This window comes from Brassica rapa, chromosome A04, assembly GCF_000309985.2.
Source record: "Brassica rapa cultivar Chiifu-401-42 chromosome A04, CAAS_Brap_v3.01, whole genome shotgun sequence".
In the NCBI taxonomy this organism is placed as follows: domain Eukaryota; kingdom Viridiplantae; phylum Streptophyta; class Magnoliopsida; order Brassicales; family Brassicaceae; genus Brassica; species Brassica rapa.
In genome coordinates, this window is record NC_024798.2 from 13645618 (window position 1) to 13669305 (window position 23688).

A 23688-nucleotide genomic window follows, 5' to 3' on the forward strand; every position below is an offset into this window, starting at 1 on the left:
ATAACCAAAGCATACAGAACTGAAACTATGGAAAGTGTTTTAACCGAATACTAGACCTTGACCTGAGCAGACGCGCGGGTATTTGTTTTCAGTTTAAATTTTTTCTTTGTACTAAATGTTATAATATAAATATATAAATTTAAACGTAGTACATAATTTTTAATTACTCCAAATAATAATTACATTGAGTAATTTATTTTGTGTGATTTATCCGTTTATTATATCACCATATCATATCATATAAGCATATCAAACATATATAAATAGTTGGACTTATATATGAATACCCACGCAGATGTGCTTTTTATGTATACAATTTATTATTGATCAAGTTTTATTTTTTTGTAAATTATGTTGGTTTGCTCTAATCTATTTTAGATAATGAATTATTGAACTAGGAAGATTAATATGTATCCAGACATGTATATTTATCTTTTCATGCTATAAAAAATTAGTTTATAGAACTAGTTACTGCATTTCTTGTTTAATATTTGATATTTTAATTTATTATCAGAAAAATTATTTTTTTTATAATGTAATATAACTATTTTTTATAGGATTTGACATTTTTAAGCAAGGTAAAAATTTTGTTTGACATGATGTTTTGGGTGTACGACGATATTGAACACGTGTGCAAGTGAAACTATATATAATAATGGGGATATGAAATCATAAAGTAAAGGATATATCTCAACCTACTTTGCAAGGCAAATCCCGTGTATTTAATTCCACAATATATTCTGTTCCGACAGTATATTGGTTAGCACGAAATTTAGAAAATAATTTGAACGCTAATTATTCACAATACTTGATATAGAGATTTGCGGGACTTTATTTTTTTATTTACAGAATGTGCTAATTTTTTGATAGATTTTATACATTAAATTTTCATGTATAAATAAAGTGATCCGCAAGTCAAGGGGAAAGAATGATTTTGGTAACAAATTATGTGATTTAGTAATCACCTATATTCTAATTGTTTTTGTGTGTTTTGCTTTCTATATTTTATTGTTATAATAAATATTTAATTTTGAATTTATGATACGTATGGAGGGAGTAATCAAGATATTCTTCTTTTGATATTAACAGTTTATTTGGATAGTTGGTTTGAATTTTGAATATATATTGATTTTGTTTTTCTTAGAAAGAACACAAATTAAGAATCGATTGGGGTACATAAATAACTAAAATCAACAGTTCATTGCACTGTTTGTAATTGTTCAATCTTCAATTGGTGAGCAAATGAAATAAGAAGCTGGACAGTGACAAACATAGTTAGCTAAAACTAACTTTCTTTTTGTTAACCCATTGTGAGCTCACATGCTCTCGAACCCCTCGTTGCAATTTCCAATTCCTCAAACACCAGACGTTTGTTCATCATGAGTGACTCAGGGAAGACAGTTGCGGTCTCTAATCGTCTTGCGTTCTTCAGCACATAAACTGCCACTCGTTTCTCATCTTCTGTTCCATTGTAGTCTACCCACTCGAAGGTTTTGAGATGGAACAACAAACATTCGGGAACACAGCTCGGCCGGTACCAACGAACCTTGACACCTCGCTCAAAATTCCAGTTGTCCAGTACAACAAGCTTGAGAGTTTGAAGTACAGGGGAATGTCGGAGCACGTGCATGAGCAAACTCGACCAGCTTTCATCGCATCCGCGGAACTCCAAATGCACAAGCTGAAAGTATATGCTACCAACAGGATCCTGAGCCACCAGCAACAAAACAAAAAGTCAGACGCTGCTTGCAAGTGTTGTTAGAATCACATAATAAAAAAAATAAAAAAAAAAGGCAAATTACAAGTCCTTTTAAGGCTAAGGTTAGAGAAAGACGTTTGGCGAATGTAAGAGATCCCAAAACATTCCCTCGGGTTGCCAAAGTATTAAGACTCGCCTCCACAAGCTCCGACATTTCACCCATCACATTAACTTCGCCCCACTCATCTACAACATCCAAAACGTTCAAAGAATGGGAATGTATCACCAACAAACTGTAACCAGGCTCGGGATCGCCCGATGTGTTCCAAACAGTCAAACTACGAAGGGAAGGCACGTCGATGGTGAAAATCTCCACATTGTCATAGCTACAGCTGTGAACAACTCAGGTTTTCAAGAACAGGGGAACCGGATATAAGCCTGACGAAAGATTCCTCGTTAGCATACTTAACAGCTCGAAGGCGCAACGTCCTAAGCGATTGTAAGCTAACCCGAAAAGGAACATCCAAGAAAACAACCTTATGGAGTTCCAAGGTCTCGAGTGTTTCGCATCTAAACAGACTACTCGGCAACCTTATAAAGCGGTGTTCATCTGTATAGCTTATCTTCAGATCACGCACGAAACGGTCGACTGCGATTCTAACCCATAGATAAATCTCCGAATCGCTGCATCCATAAGCTTTGGTGAGGTGGAAAGTTTCTATAACTGGCGACTTGTGTAACAGCAAGGTCCCTGAGACCGCATGTGAGGGCAACGCTATGCAATCAATCATATCCACAGTATGGATCCATTGATCTTCGAATGTGAGTCTTCGCACCATTGTCCAAAGCGACGACCATCGTTTCGACAAAACGCTCGTGGACACGGCGAGTTTGGTCGGAGTAGATGAGAGTATCTTGATGAGCAAATCATCACTCAAAGTGTCCATATAATCTCAACCAAAAAGAAGCAGAGAGTCTACACTCACCACTTCCTCATTTTAGATCAACCCTAAATCGAAAATTGAACTTTTTTTCTTCTGCTGTGACAAAAAGTAAAAAAAGTTTACTGCGATGTTTTATATTAATTTACAGGGGTAAAACAGACATTGAACAAATTAGGGTTTCTGGTAGTCGAGATATTAGCGTTGAAGTTTTATAGACTCTTCCTCAGACTTAGACGCCGCTCGTGATCTAAAAAGTTGCTTCCCGGAGAAGAGAAGAAGAGAGTAACAAAAATGGCGACTAACGCACAGCTCTCCCAGAAGGAATCTGACATCAAAATGATGTGTGCCGCTGAGGTTCACCTCGGTACCAAAAACTGCAATTACCAGATGGAGCGTTACGTCTTCAAGCGTCGCAACGATGGTACTCCTTCCCTCACTTTTTGTAATGATGAGTGTGCTATTTTTAAGTCTTGTAACATCTAATTTAGACTTGTAGTTACTGTGTGTCTTATAGTTGTTACTACTTCAGAACGCGACACTGTTGCATCTGCTTACGATACTGTCTGATATTTTATTTCTAATGTAAGAAATGTTTCGTTGTTGTCAGGTATATATATATTCAACCTTGGGAAAACATGGGAGAAGTTGCAGATGGCTGCTAGAGTCATCGTTGCCATTGAGAACCCACAAGACATCATTGTTCAATCTGCTAGACCTTATGGACAAAGAGCTGTGTTGAAGTTTGCTCAGTACACTGGTGCTAACGCCATTGCTGGAAGACACACTCCTGGTACTTTCACCAATCAGATGCAGACTTCCTTCAGCGAGCCTAGGTTGCTCATTCTCACAGACCCTAGGACTGACCATCAGGTAAAGTTACGAGTTCTTTTCACTTATGTAAATGATGAGTTAGTGTCTTGAGATGATAATTTCTCTGTGTGTGTGTGGGCTTGCAGCCAATCAAGGAAGGTGCTTTGGGAAACATCCCAATCATTGCTTTCTGCGACACTGACTCTCCCATGAGATTTGTCGACATTGGGATCCCTGCTAACAACAAGGGAAAGCACAGCATTGGTTGTCTTTTCTGGCTTCTTGCTCGCATGGTCCTTCAGATGCGTGGAACCATCCGTCCTGCACAGAAGTGGGATGTCATGGTATGAGGACTAATGTCATTCTTATGTCTTATTATTGTCTTGGTTATTTGAGGTTGTTCACATTTGGTACGTTCTGTGTTGTATAGGTGGATCTGTTCTTTTACAGGGAACCTGAGGAGGCTAAGCAACCTGAAGACGAAGAGGCTGCACCTCAGGCAGATTTTGGACTCCCTGCACCTGAATATGGAGCTGCCGGTGGAGAATGGACCACTGCTCAGATTCCTGATGCTTCATGGACAGGAGATGCTCAGCAGCCAATCAGTGCTGCTCCTGCTGCTGCTTCTTGGAATGATGACAGTGGTAAGTTTTGCCAAGATCTACTAAGCTTTAGCTTCTCTGTTGCTTTATCGGAATCTGATGTCAGATGTTAAATCGTTCTTTTCAGCTGCTCCAGCTGCAGATGGATGGGACACAGCTGTGCCACCCACATCAGCAGTTCCAGCTGCTGGTTGGGAGTAATTTTGTTGGTCCTGTTTGAGATTCAAGAGTTTTAGCTTTTTGTTTTCTTCTCAATTGTTTCTCTTTAAGACCTTTAGATATTAGTTTTGCGGCTTTACTTGTTGTTTTTAATTGAATTTCTACTAAATTATCTTTTCTCATCTGTTATTTTTTACCAAGAATCTCTCTACCTCATGTGTTTTTGATCATAAAACTTAGAAATTGCGTAATCAATTGTCTGTGGTATGGTGATAACTTTTAATATATGGTTAAGTTAGATTACAAGAATGATCTGTACAATTTTGAAACACTTTATCTACAAGTGAAAGACACTCTACTTGCATCTCTTTATACTACGAGCATGCAAGTTCCTGAGTTTCTCATTTTCACATTAACATATTTAAAAAGATTTTCATCTACATTAATTGAAAACTGTAACCTCCAAGTTTGATCTGAGATGCTATACAATAGTCCTGTAAGGTTGCCACTTCTTATGTGTAGAGGCTCGGAGATTGTCCGGGGCTATTGAGAGACTAGCTGAGATTCATCAGCGAGTGTTCTTAATCTGTTGAGCTCCGGCAGTATAACTTTAGCAAGATCAGGTCTGTCTTTCCTCCTTAACTCTGCGCATTGCAGTGCTAACTTAGCAAACTCTGCTGTGTCCTCAACTGGCCAGTCAGTAACAGCAGGATCGAGTAAATCCGACAAAGTCCCTTTCTCGAGTGCTCTCTCGACATAATGAGTTAAACCCATTGGTGGTTTTGCTGTTATCAACTGCAGAAACATAATGCCGAGCGAGTAGATATCAGACTTCACACCCAACATTCCTGTCTGCTGATACTCCGGGTCGATGTAACAGAACGTGCCAGCGGTTGAAGTCATGCGGTACTGTGTCACCGTGTCTGCAACCGTGGGTGGGACTAATCTTGCTAAACCAACGTCAGAGATTTTGCTGACGAAGTTACGGTCTAGCAAGATGTTCCCCGGTTTGAGATCACGGTGCACCAAAGGCTCTGGTTTAGCCTGGTGTAAGAACAGGAGTCCAGTGCCGATCTCTGCAGCGATCCTGAACCTCATCTGCCACGAGAGAGGAGGGCTGTTGCCTAGTCTGAAAAGGCGGTCTTCTAAGCTCCCGTTGGCCATGAACTCGTAGACTAAACATCCACATTCAGGACAAGCTCCAAGAAGGAGAACCATGTTAGGATGCCTTATGGAGCTCAATACCTCAACCTGTGTTTCATATTTATCAAACAAAAAGACAAACTCCAAGTTAAGATAAATAGAGGAAGTAGGAGATTTAGCCATGTGAATTTGGTTATTCTGTTCTAGAGGTTTATGATTTATTCGAATATTTAGAAAATATAGTTTGGTTATTTTGGTTTACAATTCGATTCATGTAACAAAATTGGAAACCGGCTAAATTTCCGGAGTAACTTTGGATCGGGTTAAATAGTTAGAAATTTCAAGCTCTTGAATTAAATATCAGTTTTTTGAGTTTTTATATAAAATTTTAGATAATTTGTATAATTTTAATTATTTTGAATAAAAAGTATTCTAGTGACTTGCTTTTTTGAATATTTTGGTTTATAAATAATAGTTTCAACTTATCTGATTATTTTAAAACTGAATATATATAATATTTAGTATATAATCGCTTATTGGTTCGATTCCGGTTTTGTTTCGTTTTTTTGGTTCTAGAGATAAGGATTTGCTCAGGTAAGTGATACCAAACTCGAACCGAACCTCATTTTCGTTTCCTATAAATGTCTCTAGGCCTAAGGCTATTAGTTAAGAACTTTTTCACCTCTTGTTGAAACTGAGATCTTCCTTGAGCTGCATCAGCACGAAGAACTTTAACAGCAACTGGTGTGTGATCAAGATAACATTTGTAGACAGGTCCATAGCCACCTTCTCCAATCTTGTACTTCTCAGCAAAAAACTCCGTTGCACTTTCAATCTCTTCAATGGAGTACTTCCTATACCTTACATCATTGTTTGCTAAAGCGGTAAGTGCCTTCGTTTTCTCCTCAGACTCCTTGAGAGCTTTCATCTCCGCGTTGACTCTCTTCTTAGACTCTAATTCAGCTATCCTCTGAGCTGCTTCGGCTGCCTCCATAGCTGCTTTTGACCTCGCTTTCTCTTTCTCTGCAATGGCCAATGCTGCTTCCTCTGCAAGTCTTGCCTCTTCTAGTTTCCTCTCTTCTTCTAACTTCCAACGCTGAAGCTCGGTGGCCTGTGATTATACCAACACGTTAAGGAACAAAACTGAAACACTTGTGTCTGGTAGAAACCACGGTACCTTCTGTTTTGCTGTAAGTGCTTCTTTGCAAGCTGTGCTGTACATTTCCATTGTCTGCTTCAGCTCCAGTTTAAGCCTCCTCATCTCATTCTCTACATCATCCTGCTTATGGTGATTGATTGTCACAATCTCAACAACTAAAAAGATCAAACAAATGATATTTAAGGTATGATCTTACCATTGCTGACGCGGATGAAAACCTTTCATTCTCAAAAGAACCAGATGAGAGATCAGTAGGTGAGTTTACATCCACTGATCTCCTTCCATAGTTGGAGGAGGACTCAAAGTTAGAACCATAGTCCATATCAGAGAAATTAGACAGCCTAGGAGGAGTTCGGTTTGGATCATTCATGTCATTTATATTAGGGAACATACGGTCAATGCTTGGTCTACCAGAACTGACAAAGGATATGTCTGATTCTGGAACAGATAGGTCCCCATATGATCTTCCATAACCTCTTCTAGTAAAAGGAGATCTGTTTTCATCCAATGGAGTTTCAGTTTTATGGCGGTGAGTTATCAAGATGAATGTATAAATGAAAACACAAGAGATAAAAGGAACTCTTCTAGATTTTCCACCAAAACCACAGAAAATTGGATTTTTTATGTCAAAACCGTAAAATTACAGCAAAATTATTTTTTCTTTCAAAACTGAAATCTTGCTAAATCGAGTTTTTCTGTCAAAACCGTAAAATTAAGTTTTGGTGAAAACCAACAAAATCGAATTTTCCCACCGAAACAAAGAAATCTGCTGAAACCACAAAATCGAGTTTTTTCACAAAAACTGTAAAATCATGTTTTTCCTCCCAAACCGAAAAATTACTGTCATGTACCTGAATGAGTCAGATTGGTCCTCCACGGACCTGCGATCCTCCACAGACCTGCGATCCTCCACGGACCTGCGATCCTCCATGGACCGGCGTTGTGACTCAAAAGACTGTCTATCAGCTGCAAGAAAGGAAGATAAAGTTTTAAGGTGAAATCATCAGCAAGTGAAAGAAGCAGAAAGAAGATGAGCTAACCTCGCATGTTATTGGAAGTAGATGGCACAGGTTGAGGTGGCCTTAAGCTAGGCGGTTGAATAGGACTGCGTAGAGGAGCATTGGTTGGAGCAGAGCGAGAAGCTGATCTCATTGTTGAAATCTTTCCTTTGGATATGACATAAACCGTGCAGAAATCAGGCGCGGTTTTGGTTATGGCAACAGGAATATCTGTTGGTTTGTTGAACCGGAGGAAGCCACCTTTGTTGGAGGAACCAACCACCAAAACCTCAATGGCCGCTTGGTTTGCGTATTCGACTAACGCTTTGGCTACATCGTACTCCTCAATCAACACATCTTGGCATTGTATCTAGACAATTCTTCATTAGCTTACAAGAAGAGAAGAATACACACAGAAGAAAAGAATCTATGAAACAAGAAACTCACATCTTTGCGGGTGCAGAAGCAGCGGAAAGGAAGGAATATGTCCTTGGAAGCGCCTTCTGGATCTCTGCATACTAATGAAGGCTCTTGAGTCAGCTCTGAAACAAAAAGATAAACCATCAGAAATATAGAAATACATAATAAGAAGAAGAGAAAGGGTTAATGTGTTTACTTGAGGAGGAAGCATGAAGAGAAGAGTTGTTGTTTAAAGGAGAAGGTCGAAGCTTGACATGGACGAGGATAACAGATTGGCCTCGCTGCAACAAATGATCAACGGCCCATTTAAGAGCGTGTTGGCTACTTTTTTCTTTGTCTATAGCAACAGCCACAACTCCAGTCGATCCTCCTTCCTTGATTCCCACGCTATTGTTCTTCGCTAGCCACATCTTTTTGTACCTCTCTTGCGTTCATTCAAGATTATCAAGATTCAGGGACGTTGTTGTTGTCTTAATATGGATTTTTTTTTTTTTTTTTTTTGTTGTTTGTTGTCTTAAATTTTTGGGTTTGTCTCTTCGTCTCTGAAACCTGCCGAGTTATTTTTCATTATTGTTTTAAGTTTGTAGGAAAGCAAAATGAGAGGATGAAGAGGAAGAGAGTTTCTATTTAAGTCTTTCATTCCTCTCTCTCTTTCTATGGACGCTTCCCCTTCTTCTCCGCTTCTCTTTCCTACCATTTTACAAAAAAAAAAAGAAAGATAACTTGTTTAGGAAGCTTCTTTTTGTAGTTATCTAATCATTTTATTTTGGTCGAGGGTTAGGAAAGATTGAAAAAAACTAATCAAGCAAGACCATGTATGGTTGAATCAAAGCTGGCTAAACCTACACATGATACGTTGAATCAAAGCGGGTTACACCTACACATTATGTTTCGAACGTTTATTGTGATTTGATCCTACCCTGAGATTCTATGGAGTCTCCAAGAGAAGGTAGCTATGTGATGTGACCACCTTTCGTAGGTGGCTAAAATGACTAAGAAAGTTATAAAGTGATTGGGGTACCAATAGAAGAGGCATGAAGCCGGACTATAAAACACTGGCTTGAGTTGCAGCTGAAGGATTGCATTTAGGGGTTCGTCTGGTTTCACTCGGAATATTTATTAGGTATAGTGCCGTTAATTTTCTGATGGTTGTTGGAGTTTGACATCAGAGATACTAAAGATTCATCGACCTCTTCTTGTTTTGTAGGTCCCGATGCAGTGATGCTATTACTGCTACTGGACCCGTAACCTCTAGTTAAATGTACGACCTTAGACATAGATAGAGAATATGAGAGGATTTTTTAATGTTGAATGTGGATTTAAACGTTGGTGCGTGCAGCATCTATTTATAACAGTAACATGTTGACACATAGAAATGTATTCTATAATTTCAAAATCTACAAGATTAAATAATCGTTTGAATGGCAGCTATAAATAAAATTAAAAATTTATTGTTTTGTTTCTAAAAGTATGTGTTTGTAATTGGTCTAGAAACCAGAGAAGGAATTATATTAAAACGTGATTACTAATAACAACACAAGTGACTCTGTGGCCCAATGGATAAGGCGCTGGTCTACGAAACCAGAGATTCTGGGTTCGATCCCCAGCAGAGTCGTTTTTTTTCGTTTTATCCGATATCTTTACCCATATAATATAATTACCCGGCCCAACTAGTATCGTCAGCCCATCTCTTAAGAAAACCAAACGACAAACACTATTCACTGATGATTATGTGCTGATTATGTCAGCGATGAGTGGTGGTCCATTGGCAATGCACAGTGTGTTCGTCTACGGCAGCCTCATGGCGGACGACGTCGTTCGTCTGCTCCTCAACCGTGTCCCTCCAACATCCCCCGCGATCCTCCCTGATTTGTACGATCCCTTTTTTTCTCTCTCTCTGTGATTGTCGAAATCGAATTGAAACTAATGGTCAATTCGCAGCCATAGATTCAGCATCAAAGGACGTGTTTACCCCGCGATTCTACCAGCCCAAGCCGATAAAGTCTCTGGCAAGGTTCGAATTCAAGATCGAATCATGCTTAGCGATTTCAGTTTTAGAGATTTTGTATAGTTTTAAATTGCAGGTACTGTTTGGGATCACAGATGATGAACTTTACATTTTAGATGAGTTTGAAGATATCGAGTACGAAAGAGACAACGTTAATGTTTTTCTGACAGTGAGTTGTTTCATATTATTTTATATAAATATCTGATTTAATACAAGATGCAGAGACGTTTATGTTTGCTTCTTTCTTTGATCGAACAGGATAGCTCAGAGAAACTTGAAACAAAGGCATACATCTGGGCCAACAAAGATGATCCTGATCTGTACGGTACATGGGACTTCGAAGTGAGTTATGTCTTAACTTGTTCATGGATTAAGCACTACATGTATAACTCTTTCTCTGTATGCTGAATATATTTCTGTAAAAGGAATGGAAGCAAGTTCACATGGAAGGTTTCTTGAAGATGACCACAGAATTTGCACAAGAGATGAAGTTCCCAGAATCATCTGAGACATGATTTGAGTCAGTACATGAGATTTGATGTTGTATTATCTCATGGAAAACGCTAGAATTGGGTTGATATATTATTTGTATTATTTGAAGGATTAAGATTCTTCTTCATGAATACAATACATATAAGTAGCACTTGTGTTTAGGAATAAGACTCTTCTGTATTGTTTCGATTGTTTGTTTCTGTTATGGTCAATCGAGCTATGCTTGAAGTTGAGACGAATGATTTACAATTTGTTAATTTGCAACAATATAGTGGTTATGCATTTGGGAATATCTATGTGTGTTAAAAGGGATAACAAATGAAGAACAAAACCAAACCAATATGTTATCAGCCTTTGGTACTTCAACCGGCATATCAACTGGCCACCTATAGCCGAGAAGTTCTAGAGTTCAAGAACTTGGCAAAATTGTGGATTTAAACTTAAAAAAAAAAAAAAAAAAATTGTGGAAGCACCGTAGCCTATTGGTTAAGGTTTAAAAGGCTTCTACACCCAGATCTGGGGTTCGAATCCCAGACTATGCAATTTATTGCAGATTACAGAAAATCCAGGTTTTAAGTTCCGGAGAGAGCGATTTATTAAACAATTATGCAGACTACAGAGGAAAGACTTGCAAGGGATCTTCAACATGGTGCAATTAAATCTGGTCAGGCGTGGATCTTCATAGGACGGCTCAGGTGATGCAGTTAGGCGTAGGTCTTCATAAGGCAGGTAGTATTGTCGGTTGTCGAATCGTCTATGTAATCTTTCCTATATCATAATTGTAAAGATCATAATAAATCAGCGTTAAAAAAAAAAAACTTAATAAAAATGATAAAACTGAAAACCGCAGTCGACTGTTTATTGTTAGAGTTACTAATGGGCCTTGATCGGCCCATTAATTGTTGCACTCGGAACCTGTGTCGTTGGGAATCAACCAACAGCCACGGAAGCAGGATTGGATAGGGGGAGATAAGCAAAATGGCGACTTGGATAACGTTACACCACCCTCCTTATCTACGCTTCATGCCATCATCTCCTTCGTCGCCTGATTCATACTCCTTACGTCGACATCACCTTCCTCTGTTTAAACCATTTCGATGCGCTCCACTTCAGCGACAAGAACCCCAGCTCGAGCAGTCACAGGTACCAACTTACGAAACTGAAATTTGAAACTGGTATGATTTTGAGAAATGATTTGAGTGAATTGATCACGTGAAGGGAGGCAAAGAAGAAGAGGATGAGGCTGCGATAATGTGTGAGGACTGTAACGGGAAAGGATGGTTGCTCTGCGATTTCTGTAAAGGGCAGAAAACTAATGTCAAATCCGAGAACAAGAAAATCTACCGTCGATGTCCCACTTGTAGAGCTGTACGTTGTCATACTTTCATTACAAAACTCTAACTCGGTTTTTGTCTCATGCTTTTGGTGACCAATGAAGCTGTGGGTTAACAGGTGGGATTTGTGTTATGCAAAAGGTGTAAAGTGTTCAAGTGTGTCACGTTTCCTAATCCAGAAGACGGCGACGAGCTTTTGTTCTAAGCTCTTCTTGTCCTTATCTTTAGTGAAAGGCCCTTTTGTGTTTCACTTTCAGGTTCCTTTCCTTTTCCCATTTGTTCCCCAAGCTCAAACCAATTTAGTCATATGTATAAGCACATTTTGTAATTGTAACATTAATCTGATAAGTGATTGAATTGTCTTCAGTAGATATTTATATGCAATTCTTCTTGTTAATCTGCTAATGGATCTTGCTGTATTTTCTAAATAAAATCTGCAACTATTCCATCTTTTGTTATATATAACTTACTCTTCTTCTTATTCTTACTCGTCAAGCTCACATTTCCAATTTAGCCTTATATATAAGCACATTTGTAATTGTTAAACATTAATCTGATCTTTATGTTTCCCTGTTGATTTTTTTTTTTTTGGTCTTCAATGTGTCGCTGTAGTTACAATGCCTTTAAAAAACGGGATTCCCTTGTCGGTTTATCTTGAAAACTATCAACGGTTTTTATGATTCCAAGGCATATGGTTTGTTCTTGTTAATTTGTTTCTTGATCTTTTTTATAGAATCTGCAACTATTCTTTCTCCAAGTATCTTATTTCATTATTTGTCCATCATGTTCAGGAGATCAGCGCACATGTATTACGGTAATATAGTTTTTGATGGTATTACATGATCTCAGATACATATGTCATGTGGCCTTTTCTGAATTATCGGATCTCGAAATCGCCACGTTTATGTATTGACTTTCACAATCATTAGTTTACATATGATTTCCATGAAACGTTTCTTGAATACCTGATTGGTTAATGGGATCAGTCCTTTTGATTTGCCGTACTCTTTAGAGATGGAAGGTATATATGCATGTGAACACAATAATGGAGCTACTTAAGAATGTTCATGTGATTCTGTTATTACCTTATTATATTACTAACTTATTACAGCTTTTAGTTTCCGTAAGACTAGCTTAGGATACCGTACCTTTTTCGTTTTATATAGTTTAACAACCGCATTCCAGTTGGTGATTAACAGTACAGTTCCGTAATAATTATTTTTATTGATTTTTAGTATGATTGCACTATTGATTATTAATATTGATTAATCTATTGATTTTTAATCTATGATTGCTTATGACATAATTGCAACTTCTGTTCACATCGCAAACTGCAGAAACATGAACCATTCCCTTTTTTGTCTCTTCTTGTTTCTTAATCAAGATAGCATTTTGGATTCGTTTCTGCTTAGAGTTAAAAAGGACAAAAATGCAAATGTTTGATCTTCTCCAGTTTCATTAGGTTCTATCTGCTAAGATCATATATGAACTTGTATGATACTACAAACTAATAGACATTCAAATTCTTTGGTAACATCATGAAGGTTGTCATGAACTTGCTTGCATGACATGTTTCTACTGATTTGCGTTGCAAATGCAGTCGACTAGATTGCTTATGGTTAAAATCTTTGTGTATAAAAAGCTCAGATGTTGTTTTTGCTTGAGTCACTTTATACAGTATTTGATTAGTTCTTGTGCACGAGATTACTGCTATTTCATCAGGCATAGATGGTTATATCATTGGCCTGGTGGGTACTTCTGAGAAAGTACACCAAAATTCGAAAACAGAGGAGATAAACCAGGAATAGAGAGTTACAATGATCCGTTTGTACATTGAAATAAGCAGAATTGAAAAACCTCTCAGAAGTTATAAGCACACAAATCCAAATATCCCTAGAGAAAAAGTGGGAAGATGGAAATAAGCAGAATGGCTCAAAGTCAACAAGAGAGGACAGAAGCAAAGCATTAATGAAGGAAACTATCTGCACATTGGGCTGTGAGGTTGGTGTGAATTAGGAGTCGGAGGGCAACCAGATGGATGCCCATATCTCGTCTTGTCATCTGCTGCTTTATTGAATTTACAATCCTGTTTAGCTGTTGTTGTTGTCACCAGGTACCCTTCGTTCTTGTCCTCCATTATCTTCAACATGCTCTCGAAAACAGCAACTTCACAAGGAATCCTCAAGACACCGGCTTGTTGGAACCCAAACTCTTCTTCTGCTTCGTGCAGAAGAACATGGAAAGCTTGGTGGCTAAGGTATTCGGTTGGTATTGTGTACCTCTTCTTCTCTAAGCCGACCGAGACAGCTAGATACCCTTTAGGCACAGCTGTTGCATCTGTAAATGATAGTGTCCTCTTCAGAAACTTGATGCCCTTGCTTCCTCCGCCATTGCTATTGTTGTCTTCCTTGCTGTCGGCTGTTTTTGATGCATGTGCTTGTTTCCGCCATTTCTTTAGGATCTGTTGATGCTTAACGATCTCTCTGATCTTGTTGGACTTCTTAGCTTCCATGGCGGAGACAGAAGGCAGAAGAAAACACAAAATGGGTTATGTGGCTCTGAATTTGTCTTAATGTGATGGTTTGGTGTTTGTTTCTCTTTCTACGTGTGTATAAGGGGATATATAGAAATAGAAGTGGGCGACCTTCGACTTCTGATTTAGTTTATTGCAGAATTAAAAGGCTGATTATCTTTCTGTATTTTTAAGTTAAAACTATTGAGCTAATCACATTCTTGAGGGTTATCATTATTTATCTAAACCAACTTATGTTGAAAAAAAAAGGGTTTGAACTTAACAGTGGTGCCTTATATACTGATACTAGGAGGTTTCTTTTGCGCATATTGATATCACGAAGCTTTTTGTGCCATGCATAATGATAATAATTTTCTAAAAATTATAATTATTTTAAAACGTAATAATTTAATCTATATTTATTTATTTTTTATAAAAAATCGTTTTATCAGTATAAAAATTATAATAATTATTTGTAAGTTATTTTCTATTTGGGTTGACAATTTTTTATTTATGTTTAAAGATTTAGTTAAATTTTACTATAAATTAATTTTAGTTTTTGAAAAAACATTCAAGTAAAAAAAATTAATTTACCAATAACTCAATGAATCGACCGACACTTTCTAAACGAACATATTTTATGGTGATTATATACGAATAGATTAATAATTCAATATTTTGACTAGTTGTTTTTAAATCAATTTAAAATACAATTCAAAAAATTTTAGTTTTCTATGACAAAAGTATAAATATCTATAAAAATATTTTTAAATTCTAAATTGATGTGAAATTTTATATATATTTATGATTATGTTATAGTTTAGCTTTTTTACTAATGGTAATATATAAGTTATTATAATATTTTAAGAATCTGATCAAAAATATAAACTTCATAAATGAAAATTTGACATGTCATAATAAGAAAGAAGCAAAATTTAATGGCGGATAGTTTAGTCCGTAGTGCTAGGGTGCAACCGTCTTTCGTTATTTACATGGATGCAGATCACCTGGGTTGGTTTACAGAGTCTGTATGAATCTGTATAAGTTGATGACAAAAAAAATCAATGTCATATTTTTACTAAGCTATATAGGGGGTGATTGGTTGGACTGTAGGAAGTGAATTTAGTTTTAATTTTCATCTACAACTTTAAATACTACCAATCATGTTTTATCTTAGTTTTTAAAGCTACAACCAAAAAACTAAAGTTACAACAAAAACATACAAAAAATAGTTGTAAAAATCTTATTTTCTAAAGCCACGTCTTTTTAGCTGTAGGAAATTTTAAAGCTAAATCCTTTAAATATAAATAAAAAAATTATACAGACTAAATTATAAAGTAAATATTCTATAGTTACAGTCCAACCAATCACCCCCCTAATCTTTTTTCTAAATGTGGTGGTGACAAATAATTGATTTTTTAAAATTAACTTAACAAATACTGTTTAGATAATATTATATTTTTATCGGTTTTTATTGTAGGTTTTATTAAGAAAATTTGATAGTTTGTGTATAGCAGTCATGTTGGAGTGTTTTGTTTTTATTTAGTTTTCTGTTACGTTCTAGGTTGCTTTGGAAAGAAATAAGCAATTATAGAAATGGATATTTGGAATGAATGATCGTGTCTTTTTTAGCTGTATATTTTTTATTTTAAAACACCATATATTTTTAGAAATATCATACAACTTTCAAAATATCATAGATTTTTAAATAGAGAGAATATATATTGTCGAGAATCAAGCATCGTGTAAATATTAAAATGTCAGTGAACAGATGAAGTTTAGTCACTACATTTCTGTTGATTAAATTGGTTTATTGTTTGAGCATTAAAAAGCTTTACGAAAGTGTTTTTGAATTTAAAGTTCTGACGGTGGTGATGTATGCATGTGCCGGTGGTTAATTAGTGGAGAAGCACTTATGACTTAACATGACGCTATATTAAAGGTAATGTAATATCAATACTATTAAAAGGAAATAAGTCTTAAAAAATCTACTTATAAAAGTTGTTTAAATACTATTACATGGTGCAAGTAAATCCGATCAGGCGTGATCTTCATAGGATGGCTCAAATGATGCAGTTAGGCGTAGATCCTCATAAGGCAGGTAGTATTGTCGGTTATCGAATCGTCTTTGTAATCTTTCTCATAATTGTAATATCTAAATAAATCCCCGACAAAAAAAAAAACTAATAATATTTTTGATCTTACCATAATATTTAATTAATAGCAGTACATAATCAAATATTTCTCTAATCATAATTTATATATTGATATTGTAGACATTTATTGTTACTTATATATTTGGAAATGTTAGCATCAGTTATGTAGTTAATTTTATATCCACCTATATATATTAGGAAAATATATATCTTTTTCAACCCAAATATCTATTTTCTCTAGGTTTAATTTTTATTCAATCAATATATTGATATTATTGAACGATATATTTTAGATGAGAAGTAAGTTCGACAAAAGGTAAGTAAGTCGTGTGCGTTAGATATATTAATAGGTAGATGTATTAATTTAATAAAATGAGCCGTTAAATATTAGTATGCTTAGGTGGTGGTCGAGTTGTTAATATATAGGTGGATGTGTGTTAACCAGAGTAGAACCTCTATAAATTAATAATGTTGAAATTTTGAAATTTTATTAATTTATAGAGATAGTAATTACAAAAAAAAATTTATTTGGATTTCTTATTTTAAGATAAGAAAAATATTTGATTTTAGTGTATAGACATTAATTGTTATTTCTGAAATTTGAAATTTATATTAATTTTATTATATTATTTGGTGTATATAATATATATTACATAGAGCTTAAATGTAGTTTTAGATATAATATTACTAAATTTTATCAAAAATATATGAAGTGTTAAGAGAATATAAAGATACTTACATTGTGAATATAAACAAATAATATAATAATAGGTTATTAATTATATAAAATATGTATATATATAAATTATTAATTTATAATTTTCATGGGACCATATATTTACATATAATTTTCTAAAAAAATTATTATCTTATTATTTTATCGATTTGTGTCAAATTTTGAACCGGCCCAAGTTGGAACCGGCAAAATTTATCAATTTATAGGGATTATTAATTTATCGAATATTAATTTATAGAGGTTCTACTGTATAAGGCTGAAGTATTAAAAATTGTTAAATGTAACAAAAATTTCTGAAATTGTGATGGCACAAATATAATATGTCATCATTTTTTTTTTGATTAACATAATATGTCATATTATATTGTAAGGATAATTATTAAAACGGTTATGTTAGACTAAATTATTATATGACTGAAGAATAGTTAATGAAGGGGTGCAACAAATTTTGCAAGTAGATTTTTGAGATGATTTGCTTTTAATAGTATAGAATGATATAAGTTGTGATGTATGTCACAACTATTGTAATTTAATAAATTCATTGTTATCAACTTATTACAGAATTTAAACATGTAACAATATTTTATATACTTTGTTTTATTTTTGTGCATTTTGATAGTTAATATACATATAAATAAATGTGATCAGAATTGTTTCTATATATATATACCCCAGTTTATAATTTCTATACTACTAAATATACAAATTTCATTTTAAAATTTGAACACATTCCGTATAAATCAATAGTGTTTATTTAAACCAAATATATATTATATATATATATATATAATTTAGTATAACATATATATAATAATTTTATGTCAACTGAATCAAACAATAAACTGTGTTTTGAAAACGTCCGGTCCAAATCGCGGTTCTATGCCAATATTTATGTGAATCCACATTATTTTATAAAAATTTATTTAAAATAATAATAATTTAATTCCAAAATTAAATCTGCGCTTTCTAAGCGTAAGTCAAAATCTAGTTCTCTAATTAATAAGTATTGATATTTCGTATGTCTTGTACAAGAGCCGTGACTCGGTAAGGAAAATTGAAACATTCGCCTACGGCATCAGATTTTTACAAAAATTTAAGGGCATCATCTCTTACTAATCTTATATAAATCCAGGGCATAAAATAATTAAAAGATTAGATTTATGCTGAACACTTGAGTTTCTTAGATAACAAAATGAAGACAGTTGTTAGTTATTAAAAAAAAATAGAATGGTTAAAGTGGTTTCTAATATACTTTTAGTGCCAAAACAAATAAAATTTTACATTTGTTTGAATATTTTATCTATTAATACTTTTAGCGGAAGCCCCCTTGGTCTGGTGGTTTGACTAAGGATTCATTAATGCTTTTATACCTGCAGATCTGGGGTTCAAACTCCAGAAAATACTAAATTATGCAGATTATGGAGAAATAAGTTACAAGAGATCTTCAGCTTGGTGCATGGCGTACCATCGAACATGGATTTCATAGAACGGCTCGGAGTGATGCAGTCAGGCGTATATTCTCACAAGGTGGTAGAATTGTCGGCTGTAAAATCGTCTATGTAATATTCTCATCATTGTAATAGTATAATTAATCAAACGTTAAAAAAAAATATTTTATCTATAAAAATTAATTATAAAATAGAATTATTTTTTTTTAATTGGTTAAATTACAATAAATATTTTTTGTAATTAATATTTTGTTTGTTAATTTAGTTTACATGTTTCTACTCTATAGTTATAAGTATTATTATTTTTAGTGCAGAAGTTTTTATAAAATATTTTTTTAATCTGCAGCTATAACCGTTAGCACGGCTGTGACAATACGGTAATGGTTCGTGTTGGGAATACACGTTATTGTGGTTACGTTGCATGTGATTGTGTGTATAGTATAATACGTATAAAAAGTTTCTTAAGATCATTCTTGAAAGTTTATTTGGTCGAATGATAAATACTACTATTTATTATTTTCTTAACATTTAGCAAGTCAGCTTAATAAAGGAGAAGAACACATTGAACTTTCTAATATCCTTGTTGATTTATACTCCCTCCATTTTTATCATGTGACAGTTTTAAAGTTATGCACAATTTTTTTTTTAAACATTTAGTTTTTACATTTTCTATACAAAAACACTATTAATTGTCAAATTAATCACAATTCAACCAATAATATAACAATCTGCATAATATTAAAGTTCATATAACACAAAAAACTTAATTACTTTTACATATAAAATTAAAACGTCATGTAATTTGGAACAATAACAAACCTATAAAACGTCAAGTATTAAGAAACGGAGAAAATATATTTTTATTTTATTTTTGTTTAACTTAGGAATATATAACAGGTGTAGATCTAGACTAATCTCAAACAGAAAGTGCTCTCTCTATGTATTCAAATAAAACATAAATATGTTCTGCGTAATCACACATATGTAATTAATTTGAGAAGTAAATTTTAAACATGGGGTTTAAGTTCCCAAAAGTCCATCTTACCACTATACCACACCCGCATAGTTAAAAGATATCTATTTATATTTAATCTTTTTGTAAAAGATCTGTTAGGTTTTTTTTTTTGTTTGTTAGTTTTATTTCTGCAACAAGCCCATGTATTACCAGATTCAATAGTAAAGAGAGTTTTTAGATAAAGAACTCTTTTGACGTTAGATACAGAACTTGAAAGAATTTTGTATAGAGGTTTGATTTGAATAAAATGAAGACGTTGTGTTATATATATATATATATATATATATATATATATATATATATATATATATCTTACTTCACGAATTCTATTAGAAAAAGGGTATTAAACGATAGTTTGAGTAACCACTAACCACACCATTTACAACAACCCAAATGATTGAAACTAATGAATAATCAAGAAATTCATTAGCTAATTAATTTGTTACAACCAGCTGGCTTTGTATTCCGGATCTTCTTCTATACGTGCCACATTCAGTAACGACCTTCATGATTGGTATATGATTAATAGTGAATTATTATTCTTTTTTTTTGCTAAACTGTAAATATCATTAAGATGAGTAAAGAGCTTACAAAAAAGATCTATGTTCTGAGCCATCTTGGCAAAAAAGAAGAAAAAACAAGATGGATCAAAATAAACTTAGAGAAGAGACTATCTTATCCACAAAGGCATTAGATAGTTGAATAGCTTCCTAAGTCTCCTAGCTGAGATGATGTTCTTCATCTCCTTATTAATGCCGTTAAAAACCGTTGCAGCTGGGATCGAAGTCTGGTTGTGGATGAGATTGTTTCTCTGCTTCCAGAGGTGGAATATAACGGTTTGCGCTGCAAGTTTCCTAAGAAGCGTGAGCTTCCGTGAGGGTGAGGATCGAATCCAAGAGAGTAGTTCCGACCATGATGTGAACATTGTTGATGGAGGCAGACATCTTGATAGTACTTCTCTCCATATATCAATGCTGTACTCGCAAGTCAACAGCAAGTGGTCTCTGGTTTCATCATGCGTGGAGCAGAAAGGGCAAGCAGGTGAAACGGGCATGCCCCAAGCTGCAAGTCTTGACCTTGTGGGCAGCCTATCATAGTTAGCTATCCACATGTTGAACGCGTGCTTCGGGATGGCTCCTTTGAACCAAACAATGTATACCCAGTCCTTAGTCTCCTCGCGCGGTCTCAGGAATTCCCAAGTGGTTGCAGACCTGAAAACAGAAGAGGATGAGTCTCCAACAATCCACTCATATTTATCAGGTACATCATCTATTAAAGGCAAAGAGACAGTTGTAAGATAACAATGAAGGTTCACTTCCTTTTGGGAACGAGGATGGGGAAGAGACCAGTGAGAGTTATTGATTGCCTCAGCGACAACCGCATTTCTGTTAATCCTCAAGGTTCTAGGACCAGAGTCTCCAAGGTAAGTTATCAATTGCCCAAGAGGGGTCCAGACATCAAACCAAAAGCTTGCCTCTAGACCATTACCAATGTGCATTTTACAAAACAGGAGAGCGAGAGGTCTTAGGTCCAAAATCTTTTTCCACGCCCAAGAGTCAGCCGCTGCCCGTTCTAGAGCCCAAAAGGATTTATCATGGAGATGCGTTGCTCTGTGCCAGTCCGACCAAAGGGAAGGGTCCTTAGAAAGCAGTCTCCATATGAATTTTAGGCAAAGCACTTTGTTCCATACGAACAGATTCCGAAGACCAAGACCTCCCTCATACTTGGGGAGACAAACTGTACTCCAAGCAACTTTAGCAAGCCCTGTCTTGTCCACGGTACCTGACCATAAGAACCGCAAGCAGAGGGATTCAATGGCCCTGATACAACCTTTAGGCAGTATGAATGCCGACATCCAAAAAGAGACAATGCCAAAGATTACAGTCTTAAGCAGTTGAAGCCTCCCTGCAAAAGAGAGGATCTTAACTGCCCACGATTGGAAAGATGAAGTGAGCTTAGTCATCAGCGGCGCATACTCAGAAATTTTGAGTTTCCTGCTCATTAGGGGAAGTCCAAGGTATCTTATAGGAAGTTTACCAGTTGGGAAACCATAGCGAGCAAGCGCTTCGGTTTCACAATGGTCGACTCCTGCTGTGAAGAGCTCAGTTTTATTGCTATTCATGTGTAGACCTGACCAGGAAGCAAAATCATCAAGGCATTCGGAGATACCATGGAGACTGTTACTAGAGCCATCGAAGAAGATCATAACGTCGTCAGCGAACATTAGGTGAGAGATCCTAAGCTCCTCAGTTTTCGGGTGGTAGCCTATGGATTCAGCTTCGTAGCGAGACATGAGTAATCTTGACAGACATTCCATGGCAAGGACAAACAAATATGGTGACAGCGGGTCGCCTTGCCTGATACCTTTAAAACTTTTGAAGAACCCTCCCATTACTCCATTGATGCTCACCGAGAAGGAGGCTGTGGATAAGCATACTGAGACCAAACTGATGAAGCTCTCAGGAATGGCGAGAGCCCGCAAAGCCGCTAGAATAAAATCCCAACGCACGGTATCGAACGCTTTCCTAAGGTCTACTTTGAGCATACCTCGCGGTGTGACAGATTGGGAGTTGTAACCGTTTACAAGGTCCGTAGCCAAGAGAACATTCTCTGCTAATAATCGCCCAGGGAGGAAGGCCGATTGAGAGTTAGAAACCATAACAGGGAGGATCTCCTTTAGCCTAGAAGCAAGGAGCTTGGATATGACCTTATAGACTGTGTTGAGGCATGAGATAGTGAATTATTATTCAACAATAAAATATGGAAAATGAGAAGATAGTCCAATCTTTTCTTGTTACTTTAACGGGTTTACAATTATAAAAGTGATGAACATACCAATGGTGTGGAGTGGGTACTATAATTATAAGATGAGACGAGAGTTCTTTAAAAGGTTTGTAGGTTGTTGGGTGACTTGGGTAGCATATCGGGTTCGAGAGTTTTTTTTTTTTTTGGTTCGAGAGATTTGGCTTCATAAAAACATCTTGTTTCCGCAAAATCTCATAATAAAATTTTCATTTCTCCACATGCAACACTACGGAAATATAATATATGGGTAGAAATATAACAAGTCACTTGAATACAAAATATATACATTGATATTAAACATTACAAATATATATATTGTGATCAATATTTATTTGTTAGTTTGTTATAGAACTAGATTATGGTCCGTATAAAATGCAAGTTAGAAAGATATTTTTATTTTAAAATTCATAAACCATATAATCCATATAGTTAAAATTGAATTTAAGTTTATGTATAATTATCTAAAATGTAAGAACTATGTTTGCTAAACTATAGTTAAGAAACTAAAAAAATCCTCAAGAAACATTTACTCTAGTTGAGTGAGAATTCTCTCTAAACTATAATTAAGAAACTCAAAAAAATCCTCAAGAAACATTTACTGTAATTGATTGAGAATTTTTTTTAATAATTATTTTAAAATGTAACAAAGTACATAATGCTAGTAACTGGGTCGATTCTGTTAATTTTATAAGAATCTTGTGTTAAAAGTTTTTGAGCTTCTATTTCATTAGCGTCTTATACATTATATATTTAGTCTCATATCAATTTCATCAAATCCATATCGAGATAATTCTATTATGCTATGATTAATTTTGAGTTAAATCGGTCAAACTAATTTTTGATTGATTCGATCAATTCAGTCAAATTTTTGAGCTGCATGTATTGCTTTCAGTTCTGATCTAAACAATGTATATTCAAAATCTGATATTATGTTAAGTATCATTAACTTTCAACACAAAATGGATTCACGATCAGCCAATTAACTCTATATCATTTTATACAATACCTTATATATCAGCTTAATGTAAGAAATGCGAATTTTTATGATGTTAATAAGTAAACCGAGCTTTGCCTTCGTAAATGACCTTGAGAAAGGGCATTGCAATTATTGTCTTCTTCTGTTCCAGTCAAGTTTCTGGCTCTTCCTTCACGTACAAGGTGTACATTTGCATAAACTTTTTGGTCTGCATTCATCTCGATGTGTTTTTCTCTTGAACTTGTGTTAGTTATTTATAATTTTTATGGATT

At 35.1% G+C, this 23688-nt stretch overlaps 5 protein-coding genes, 1 non-coding gene and 1 pseudogene across 8 annotated transcripts; 4 read left to right on the forward strand and 3 right to left on the reverse strand.

Moving 5' to 3' along the window:
• Positions 1–1125: 1125 nt before the first annotated feature.
• LOC103864542 lies at positions 1126–2707 on the reverse strand (annotated as a pseudogene).
• A 122-nt stretch (positions 2708–2829) lies between these two features.
• Positions 2830–4465, forward strand: LOC103864544 (40S ribosomal protein Sa-1). Of its 2 annotated transcripts, none has more exons than XM_009142297.3 (5): positions 2830–3064; positions 3251–3513; positions 3600–3797; positions 3884–4097; positions 4192–4465. In XM_009142297.3, exons 1-5 carry the CDS (start codon positions 2935–2937, stop codon positions 4254–4256), a joined length of 870 nt encoding a protein of 289 aa, XP_009140545.1. In that variant the 5' UTR covers positions 2830–2934; the 3' UTR covers positions 4257–4465. The 2 variants fall into 2 exon arrangements, with proteins under 2 accessions (XP_009140545.1, XP_009140544.1); XM_009142296.3 differs by having other exon boundaries at positions 4183–4449.
• Positions 4466–4469: 4 nt separating this feature from the next.
• LOC103864543 (U-box domain-containing protein 52) lies at positions 4470–9546 on the reverse strand. The gene is made up of 9 exons (XM_033289543.1): positions 8956–9546; positions 8131–8624; positions 7962–8056; positions 7557–7884; positions 7368–7482; positions 6713–7010; positions 6535–6636; positions 6040–6468; positions 4470–5465 (listed from the first exon to the last, which is right to left on the reverse strand). Exons 2-9 carry the CDS (start codon positions 8342–8344, stop codon positions 4758–4760), a joined length of 2289 nt encoding a protein of 762 aa, XP_033145434.1. The 5' UTR covers positions 8345–8624; positions 8956–9546; the 3' UTR covers positions 4470–4757.
• On the forward strand, positions 9477–9549 carry TRNAR-ACG. Its single transcript has one exon. It is a non-coding gene; the product is annotated as a tRNA-Arg (tRNA).
• A 38-nt stretch (positions 9550–9587) lies between these two features.
• On the forward strand, positions 9588–10724 carry LOC103864547 (AIG2-like protein D). Of its 2 annotated transcripts, none has more exons than XM_009142298.2 (5): positions 9588–9806; positions 9876–9948; positions 10019–10111; positions 10201–10284; positions 10368–10724. In XM_009142298.2, the coding sequence occupies exons 1-5, from the start codon at positions 9676–9678 to the stop codon at positions 10455–10457; spliced, it is 471 nt and encodes a 156-aa protein (XP_009140546.1). In that variant the 5' UTR covers positions 9588–9675; the 3' UTR covers positions 10458–10724. The 2 variants fall into 2 exon arrangements, with proteins under 2 accessions (XP_009140546.1, XP_009140547.1); XM_009142299.3 differs by having other exon boundaries at positions 9625–9806; positions 9882–9948.
• A 598-nt stretch (positions 10725–11322) lies between these two features.
• LOC103864548 (protein BUNDLE SHEATH DEFECTIVE 2, chloroplastic) lies at positions 11323–12152 on the forward strand. The gene is made up of 3 exons (XM_009142300.3): positions 11323–11577; positions 11653–11802; positions 11887–12152. The coding sequence occupies exons 1-3, from the start codon at positions 11413–11415 to the stop codon at positions 11971–11973; spliced, it is 402 nt and encodes a 133-aa protein (XP_009140548.1). The 5' UTR covers positions 11323–11412; the 3' UTR covers positions 11974–12152.
• A 192-nt stretch (positions 12153–12344) lies between these two features.
• Positions 12345–19938, reverse strand: LOC103864549 (auxin-responsive protein SAUR71). Its single transcript, XM_033289554.1, has one exon. It carries the CDS (start codon positions 14278–14280, stop codon positions 13747–13749), a length of 534 nt encoding a protein of 177 aa, XP_033145445.1. The 5' UTR covers positions 14281–19938; the 3' UTR covers positions 12345–13746.
• Between the last annotated feature and the right edge of the window lie 3750 nt (positions 19939–23688).

What these genes read in the sequence shown, in the direction of transcription:
- LOC103864544 (XM_009142296.3), top strand. Translation starts at nt 2,935, where the DNA reads ATGGCGACTAACGCACAGCTCTCCCAGAAGGAATCTGACATCAAAATG. An exon ending in ACCCTAGGACTGACCATCAG is followed by an intron (nt 3,514 to 3,599) that starts GTAAAGTTACGA and finishes GTGGGCTTGCAG; the next exon opens with CCAATCAAGGAAGGTGCTTT. An exon ending in CACAGAAGTGGGATGTCATG is followed by an intron (nt 3,798 to 3,883) that starts GTATGAGGACTA and finishes TGTGTTGTATAG; the next exon opens with GTGGATCTGTTCTTTTACAG.
- LOC103864543 (XM_033289543.1), bottom strand. Translation starts at nt 8,344, where the DNA reads ATGTGGCTAGCGAAGAACAATAGCGTGGGAATCAAGGAAGGAGGATCG. An exon ending in TACTTCCAATAACATGCGAG is followed by an intron (nt 7,483 to 7,556) that starts GTTAGCTCATCT and finishes CCTTTCTTGCAG; the next exon opens with CTGATAGACAGTCTTTTGAG. An exon ending in TTTCATCCGCGTCAGCAATG is followed by an intron (nt 6,637 to 6,712) that starts GTAAGATCATAC and finishes CACCATAAGCAG; the next exon opens with GATGATGTAGAGAATGAGAT.
- LOC103864547 (XM_009142298.2), top strand. Translation starts at nt 9,676, where the DNA reads ATGTCAGCGATGAGTGGTGGTCCATTGGCAATGCACAGTGTGTTCGTC. An exon ending in CCCGCGATCCTCCCTGATTT is followed by an intron (nt 9,807 to 9,875) that starts GTACGATCCCTT and finishes GTCAATTCGCAG; the next exon opens with CCATAGATTCAGCATCAAAG. An exon ending in ACGTTAATGTTTTTCTGACA is followed by an intron (nt 10,112 to 10,200) that starts GTGAGTTGTTTC and finishes TTGATCGAACAG; the next exon opens with GATAGCTCAGAGAAACTTGA.
- LOC103864548 (XM_009142300.3), top strand. Translation starts at nt 11,413, where the DNA reads ATGGCGACTTGGATAACGTTACACCACCCTCCTTATCTACGCTTCATG. An exon ending in CCCAGCTCGAGCAGTCACAG is followed by an intron (nt 11,578 to 11,652) that starts GTACCAACTTAC and finishes GATCACGTGAAG; the next exon opens with GGAGGCAAAGAAGAAGAGGA. An exon ending in GATGTCCCACTTGTAGAGCT is followed by an intron (nt 11,803 to 11,886) that starts GTACGTTGTCAT and finishes GTGGGTTAACAG; the next exon opens with GTGGGATTTGTGTTATGCAA.
- LOC103864549 (XM_033289554.1), bottom strand. Translation starts at nt 14,280, where the DNA reads ATGGAAGCTAAGAAGTCCAACAAGATCAGAGAGATCGTTAAGCATCAA.